The sequence below is a fragment of the Drosophila gunungcola genome, unplaced genomic scaffold (genome assembly GCF_025200985.1).
Source record: "Drosophila gunungcola strain Sukarami unplaced genomic scaffold, Dgunungcola_SK_2 000025F, whole genome shotgun sequence".
Taxonomy (NCBI): Eukaryota; Metazoa; Arthropoda; class Insecta; order Diptera; family Drosophilidae; genus Drosophila; species Drosophila gunungcola.
In genome coordinates this window covers 949667-957669 of record NW_026453204.1, presented here as the reverse complement: position 1 = coordinate 957669, position 8003 = coordinate 949667, and the positions used below count along the sequence as shown (strand labels likewise).

The window sequence follows — 8003 nt, the reverse complement described above, 5'->3', positions numbered from 1 at the left end:
GTATTTCCCCTACAAAACAATCGAAGTTAAGGTGGTGCCATCTGTCGAACTGCATAGCCAACATTAGAAGCTAAGAGCATGCAGCGATTTGTGGGCGTTAGAGTGGGCGTGGCTCCGTTTTGAAATATGGAAACGGTTCATTCTACCTGTTACATAAAACGAATACAATATACCCCTTTACTGTACAAGTAACGGGTATAAAAACAAAGTTATAATTTGTAATAATTTTATTTCACTGTTTCTGTGGGAGCTATATGATATAGTCTTCCGATCCGGCTCGTTCCGATTTATATACTACCAGCAATATCCGATTCGTCTGATGATGCTGCCCAAGCAACTGCGCAAGCTTTTGACTAAAATTATAAGGTGAGATTATATTTTTATTTGAATATTTAAATTTATTTAGTAGCGTGAGGCTGTATGGAAAGGCTGGTAAATATTTTTAGTTTCTTTTTATTTTATTTTTTTATTTTACTCAACCGATCGAAATGACACTTTGCACAGGTTGATTTCCTGTCAAAAAAGCAATTTTTACTTATTTTTTTGTAATTAAAACATTTTTTAACTTAGAGGCGGAGAAATATCCAAAATCCACTTTGTCATACCCCACATCGAACACTTAAAAAATATTTTTCAAATAACTAAAATTTGGAACTTGACATTACTTCACCCACACCGAAAATAAAGGCGAAAAACAAGTCACAGCAACTGTCCAACAAAATTGTGTACCAAATTTTACAGCACTGCAAAGTACAAACATTTTAAATTTATCTAACAAAAAACCTGGATGTGTTAAAATGGTGGGTGACACACAAAGAGCATTCTCCATTATATCGGAAAAAATTTAAATTTCTAAAATCGAGGTAGAAAGTAAAACAAAACTGATCCTATTGTTCAAATTTAAAGAAATAAACAGTGCACTGCAGTGTAATGAGAAAAAATTGACCAAATAAGCGTTAGTATCTGTTGCATCGTTGGCTGCCGCTGTGGAAAGCTAAATCATGTATATGTCCACCAGTTGCCTATAATATCCCATTAGAAGATATAAGATATCTCGAGATAAAAATAAGAATGTCACCCAGGCTTTCGGCCGCGATTGGCTGAACGGCTTAATACCCCAAGGTAGCGTGCTTGGACCGACACTGTATATCATTTACACAGCAGTCACAATCAGTCTTTCAATTAATTCAAAATTTGCTTTCCGTTATAAGTCCATTTGTAATAAACTGTCAGACAGAGATGATTTAATGAATGAAAAAACAAATAGTTTACTTTCTTGATTACTTTATTGACGGCTTGCTTGAACTCCTTCTTCCATAAGTGTGTTCCGTTACACTATTCGTGTAACTCCCATAAACCTCCATGTTTTAATAAAGAGAAATGTTAAGTCCAGACTTTATAATAAATACAAAGCGTGTTGTTCGCAAGCGGCTTTTTCCAGATAATTAAGGTTGAATTTTACCGTGCTTTACGCCCAGTGTTATAATGGCTATTTAATTCGTTGTAGGATTAACCAAGGTCCAAAACAGTTTTATAAACATATTAGCTCTAGGCATACATTTTACCCAGCATCGCTATCGTTTAAAAATTCCACGGTAAGTAAGCGTCTACGAATCCAAAGGTCCTCGGTTGGAATCAAAGTTGGGTCGACATGATGCGAATAAAATAAGTTTGCATTTCTCTTTCCGTTGTTTATCAGCTAATCGTATATTTTTTCATACTAATTTCACAAAAGTGAAAATGAAATCAAAGCGAAAAGAAAAAAAGGGAAGAGAAAAAAAATATTTTAATTTTTGTAGTTGTAAGCTAACTAATTCAATACCAATATGTTCTCAAATTGACCCCGATCGTTCGAAATCCCAAGTGTGAACAAACGGACTTAGACACTTTTTAACCCCGTTCGCGCCTAATATTTACCATTTTGACCAGATTTTTTTTGGATGTATAGAGCTATGTTGAAGTTATCCGCTATCCCTGCGTTTGCAGCGCACACGTATGAGCATTTGACTGGGTGCTGGCGGTCTGCTCTAAACATACTACCCCCGTTGGAAGAGACACGGTTCCAACCAAATGGGATTCGGCAGAGCGGCTAGTTTGGTGACGGCCCTTTTGGTAAGACCTGTAGCTGTCCGGACCACAGCTACTCTGAGGACGCCGTCGTTTCATTTCATCGGTGGAAGGTTGTCCTCCTGAAGCAATACAACACGACCGATTTGGATGTTGGATGTTTTGATCAGCCATTTGCTTCGTTCTTGCAACAGGGACAAATACTCTCTGCTCCATCTTTTCCAGAAGTGCTGCTGCATTTGTTTATTCTTTGCCAACTGCTTAGCCGGCCTTTGCGAAGATAAGTAACGTCAGGCTCAGGAAACCTTGTGTAGCTGGAACCTTTGAGGAAATGCGCTGGCGTTAGCACCTCAAAATTTTCAGCGTTTTCTGAAATTGGACAAAGCGGACGGGAGTTAAGAATGGCAGAAATTTCATATGCAAGAGTTCTTAATTCATCAAGGGCTAAGATGGCTGCACCGACTACTCGGTAGAAGTGAAATTTTGCCGATTTTACAGCCGCCTCCCATTAACCACCGAAATGTGGGGCACGTGGGGGTATGAACTTCCAATCAATCCCATTCGCTAAGCAGGAAGAAGTTATCGAAGCCGTGTGCGGTTCGCTCAAAAACAACTCCTTCAGTTACGCTAGCTCTCGTTTAGCGCCAACAATGTTTGTCGCATTATCACTCCAAATAGTAAGTGGACTGTCTCTGAGGCTAATGAATATTCTCAAAGCTGCAATGAAAGAATCCGTTGTGAGATCCTGGACGACTTCCAAGTGCGCAGCCTTCGTCGAAAAGCAGACAAAGACGGCGATGTAACACTTGTGGGGTGCTTTGTTCCGGGCCTCTGACTTGTGATAGAACGGTCCACAATAGTCTACTCCTGTGGTGTGAAATGCTGGGTTAGGCTGAACTCGATCTGCTGGCTGCTACCCATCACGTGTTCCCAAGCCACAGGCTTCATCCGAAAGCATCTGACGCATTTGTTGATGACGCTAGCCACGAACTTTCGGCCTCCAATTGGCCAATACCTTTGCCGTAAAGCAGCGAGCAGCGCCTGTGATCCTGCGTGGAATTATTTTTCATGATAATAGAAGATAATCGCCCTGGTGACCGGATGATCCTTGGGTAACAATATCGGATGCTTAGCCTCGTAGTCCAAGCTCGCATTTTGAAGCCTTCCACCAACACGAAGTAAACCCTCAGAGCTAAGTATTGGCATCAGAGAAATCAACTTGCTCTTCGGAGGACAAGGCTTGCCTTGGCTAAGAACTTCATACTCCACCGCTATGTGAACCTGTTGAATGCTCCTTAGAAGCAGAACGGTTCCGAAGCTGATCTCGTCAACGGTCAGATAGATGGTTGAAGGTAATGATTTGGCGCTGCAATTTGAAATGAATCGATAAATGTACGCAAAAACACGCTGCAACTTGTCGAATGAGTTGAAAATCTTGCAGTTGATAAATATGTCAGTGCCAACGGTTCCAATTAGCGCCGTGGAACGCCGTTCCGGAAGGTTCTTTACTGCATCTAATAGGGAGGGCCAGTTCGACGCTTCTTTCAGTAGAAATGGAGGTCCATTTGCCCAAAGGGAGTGCTCCTGCAATTCTTGGGAGGTACATCCGCGCGATACCACATCCGCCGGATTCAAGTCTGTTGGAACATGATGCCAAGCCATTCCTTTCGTCATTTCCTGGATTTTCGCGATTCTATTAGACACAAATACGTTAAACTCCCTCGGAGGCTGCCGAATCCAAGCCAACACAATAGACGAGAACGACCAGCAGTGAAAGCTGCAATCAAAACCTATGGATTCCTTAACGTTTAAGATAAGCTCAGCCAATAAACACGCTGCTGAAAGTTCTAATCTTGGTATTGTTAAAGCTTTTAAGGGAGCTACTCTAGACTTGGCGCAGAGTAGATGTGCTTCAGCGTTGCCATTGGCCGCGCCGTAAGCTGTTGTGCTAGCATCACAGAATCCGTGCATCTCGACGGAAGCCTGCGATTGCATTACGAATCGTGAAAATTTTAGGTTCTGGACGATCGACAACTGAGAGGTCAACTCCCCCCATGACCAAAGAAGTGGCTCTGGCAGTGTGTCGTCCCAATCCATGTTAGTGCTCCATAGCTTTTGCAAAAAAAATTTTGGATTTTGTAACAATGGGTGCTATTAAACCAAGCGGATCATAAAATTTCGCAATTGTTGACAACACAATCCGTTTTGTTGCTCGTTGACTTGATAAAATTTGTGTAAAGTTAAAGAGAAGATTATCCGAAGATGGATTCCAGACCAACCCCAAAGCTTTGGCGATAGCTGATCCGTCGTGGAATTTAATCAATTGCTCTTTATCGCGATCAGACTCTCCTTCGAGAGCGCTTGCTTCATTCGAACACCATTTTCGGATCGGAAAGTGACCGCGCGCCAGTAGCTCCTTTACCTGATGACGAATTTCTTTCACCTCTTCAACTGAATCGCCACCAGAGATTAGATCGTCCACATAGAAACTTCTACGAACGATTTTAGCTCCAACTGGAAATGATTCCTCTTCATCATAAGATAGCTGATGCATGGCTCTTATAGCCAAGAAGGCAGCCGACTTGGTTCCATAAGTTACTGTGTTTAGTTTATAAACACTCAATTTATGTGTGGAGTTCTCTCGCCAAATGATACATTGCAAAAAGTCATCAGGGTACGAAACACGAACGCAGCGGTACATCTTGCAGATGTCTCCACAAAGAGCTACTTTAAAAAATCTAAACCGAGGCAAAATATTAAAGATTTTTTACTGAATTGTTGGTCCTGCTAGGCGCAAGTCGTTTAGAGCTATCCCAGATGTAGTTTTTGCAGAACCATCAAAGACGACACGAAGTTTAGTGGTAGTGCTTTCAAGCTTCTGAACAGAATGGTGAGGCAAGAAAAATTGTGGCACCGCTGGATCTCTTAATGCGAGAGACATGTGGCCTAAGTTGGGGTATTCCTGTAAAAATGGCGAATACTGCGCTTTCAGATTGGGGTTTTTATTTAGTTTTGATTCCAAACTTTTAAAACGTCGACGGGCCAGACAGTAGGAGTCACCTAAAGATTTGAATCCTAAAGTGGATAAAAGGCTAACCGAATATTGACCATTCTCCAGCCTAATGCAATTTTCTTTGAAATGCTGCTCGCATCGTAAGTCGTAGGCCAGCATCGATGGTTTTTCTGAACTAATGTCTTCAATCTCCTAAAACCGCTTTACTACGGCAGCAAGTGTGTCATCATCTGAATGATCAGCAAGATCCTTGACAATGGCAGCCAAGACAGATTTGCGATTTAGCATACTTGACATCCCTCCAGAAACTATCCAACCAAGCTTGGGGTTTTGAAGCGTGGACAAGGTGCTATCCAAATTAATTTTCCCTTTAGCGATTATTTCGAAGAACAGACTAGCGCCAATTAAAAGATCAATTTGTTTTGACTGGTTGAAATGAGGGTCAGCTAGCGAAATGTTTTGTGGCATCCTCCATCCTGTAGTATTTATATTGAAATTTGGCTGGTAATCAGTGATACTATAAGTTACAGCAGCTCCGAATGAGGCACGATAGCTTGCATCCCGTGATTGCGCCAGAATATCGACTGCCTTATCAGATTCCCATATCCCAGAAATTAGTGTGTGCGATTGTCTAAGTTTCAAATTAAGTTGGCTAGCTAGGCGCATAGTAATAAAGTTTAACTGAGAAGCTGAAATAATATTGCTCGGCAAGGCATAAATGCACCAACTCTATTTTTTACGTAGATTATAGCAGTTAGAAGCAGCACGTAATTCATTGGCATTGTATTTAAGGTTTGTGGTGGAGAGTGCGTTAAATGGTGATTAGGTTGTGATAATGGAGATGAGCATGACACTAGTGATGAAGAAGTCGATGGTAATGGCTGAAAGCTTATAAATGGGTCGGATGATGGAGATGAAACTGAGGTCGATGGTATGGATGACTCTGGGATAATGTTCAGTAATGAATGGTGCTTCATGCGACAATGTTTACAATGAGTTGACTTGCAAGCTATGGCCTTTGCGTAAACAGTTGAGGCAAAGGTGCATTTTCTTTGCTTCCCTATATCGAAGATTGGGACTCAAGCTTAAGAGCATTTTGGTAAATAATGTTCCCAAGCATCGCAAATAGGCAAATTGGATGGTTTGAGTTAGTAGCAGACGTAATCAGTACACTTGGGTTATATCTATGCATGCCTTTTCCCACCTGATGGTGTGGTGTTTGAATTACCACAGCTTGGTCCAAGTTTTCCATCATCCGGCACCTCTCTCCAAAAACGACTCCATAGCATCCCAGTAGAGCTGGAAAAAAACATCGGCGATGTATCGATACATCGAAGTTTTTCGAAAATCGGGAACATCGAGGTTTCAAAACATCGATGTTCGATGTTTCCTCTTTACCCATCACTACTTGGCAGGAAAAAATCTTGGTAAGCTGAGCACGTTTTTTGTAAGAAACTTAAGTAAATAAATTATAGATTACAGTCTGATTCCGAAAGTGTGTTGGTGTTGGCGGCGCTCAGAAATGGAGAAGGCTTTGAAAGAGCAGAATAACAATGGTAATTAGAGCTATTATTTACAATCATATGATTTGTAATGTAACTTTTGTCCAATATAGTTGCCTGTCAAGAGGAAGAAAGCGACAGTACGGTCCCAAGTAAGCGGAAAAAATATGGGAAGTCTTCTGTGTGGAACTTTTTTAACAAATCGGCTGATGGCAGGTCAGCCAAATGTATTAAATGTGGAAAAACGTACCAAACAAGTGGCAATACGACAAACTTGTCTTGCCACTTGAAAAACATTCATCCTAATTTAACAATTAGTGAATTGCCAAGAGTACAACAGCCGTCAGTCCTTTCATTTATGGAGAAAAAGTACGAAAAGTCGTCGAACCGAAAACAACAATTGGACAGTGCCTTGTTCTATTATATTACATCAGACTTGCGCCCTTTCACAGTGGTGGAAAATAAAGGCTTCCGCAATTTTTTAAACCTCCTCGATCCAAGGTATGAATTGCCTTCACGTACGACCTTAAGAAATGTTTCGATGGCAAATGCATACGAAGAAAAGAAGGCCAGGCTGTACGCCTTTTTACAAGACGTCAAGCACTGTGCAATCACTTCAGATTGCTGGACGTCAAGGTCCAACGAGTGCTACGTTACTGTGACGTGCCATTTTATAACAGAGGATTTCGAATTGCGCAACGCTGTTTTGTCCACAGAAAAGCTCCTCGACGAAAGGAGCCATTCTTCCGAGAGTATTGCAAACTCAATACGCACAGTACTCGAGGAATGGAGCCTTTTAGGAAAGGTCACCGCTATGGTCACAGATAACGCCAAAAACATGATAAAAGCATGTGAGATACTGCAAATAAGACATATTCCATGCTTTAAGGAAATACTGTCACCGTTTGAGCACGCAACGGTGCACACATCCGCCAGTACTTATGTCACAGTGTCTTCAGTGATTCCGGTTATTTGTGGAATTTTACACAATTTAAACTCCACAAAAACCAAACTCCAGACTAAGGTGGGTCGAGATGTCTGTGATGACATACTTCAAGGGGTCAATACAAGATTGGTCCATTATGAAAATCGTACGGTAACAAGAATGACCACGATTTTAGACCCTCGCTTTAAAAAGGAGGGATTTTGGAATCCATTTAATTCCTCCCAAGGAGTTAAATCATTAGAGGATGAACTGTCGCGCATCAATGCTCAATCAAAAGCTTCCACATCAAGCCCGCCAACACCAGAATCCACAGCAGAGTCTAACACACTATTCAGTTTTTTACAAACAAACAATATTCAAAAAATCCAAACCGGTCGCGTGGATTCCATATTAGCTTTGAAACAATATTTAAATGGTACTAATTTGGAGCCTGCACAAAACCCTTTGGATTATTGGAAGGTAAAAAAAGATAACA

General features: G+C 41.2%; 2 protein-coding genes across 2 annotated transcripts; one reads left to right on the top strand and one right to left on the bottom strand.

Annotated features, from left to right (window-relative positions):
* Window positions 1-3126: 3126 nt before the first annotated feature.
* Window positions 3127-4621, bottom strand: LOC128263898 (uncharacterized). Its single transcript, XM_052999176.1, has 2 exons — window positions 4490-4621; window positions 3127-4050 (listed from the first exon to the last, which is right to left on the bottom strand). Exons 1-2 carry the CDS (start codon window positions 4619-4621, stop codon window positions 3127-3129), a joined length of 1056 nt encoding a protein of 351 aa, XP_052855136.1.
* Window positions 4622-6469: 1848 nt separating this feature from the next.
* Window positions 6470-7605, top strand: LOC128263897 (E3 SUMO-protein ligase ZBED1-like). The gene is made up of 3 exons (XM_052999175.1): window positions 6470-6636; window positions 6696-7517; window positions 7601-7605. Exons 1-3 carry the CDS (start codon window positions 6603-6605, stop codon window positions 7603-7605), a joined length of 861 nt encoding a protein of 286 aa, XP_052855135.1. The 5' UTR covers window positions 6470-6602.
* The last annotated feature ends 398 nt before the right edge of the window (window positions 7606-8003 follow it).

What these genes read in the sequence shown, in the direction of transcription:
- LOC128263898 (XM_052999176.1), bottom strand. Translation starts at nt 4,621, where the DNA reads ATGCATCAGCTATCTTATGATGAAGAGGAATCATTTCCAGTTGGAGCT. An exon ending in TGAAAGAAATTCGTCATCAG is followed by an intron (nt 4,051 to 4,489) that starts GTAAAGGAGCTA and finishes ATGCAATCGCAG; the next exon opens with GCTTCCGTCGAGATGCACGG.
- LOC128263897 (XM_052999175.1), top strand. Translation starts at nt 6,603, where the DNA reads ATGGAGAAGGCTTTGAAAGAGCAGAATAACAATG. An exon ending in GAAAGAGCAGAATAACAATG is followed by an intron (nt 6,637 to 6,695) that starts GTAATTAGAGCT and finishes TGTCCAATATAG; the next exon opens with TTGCCTGTCAAGAGGAAGAA.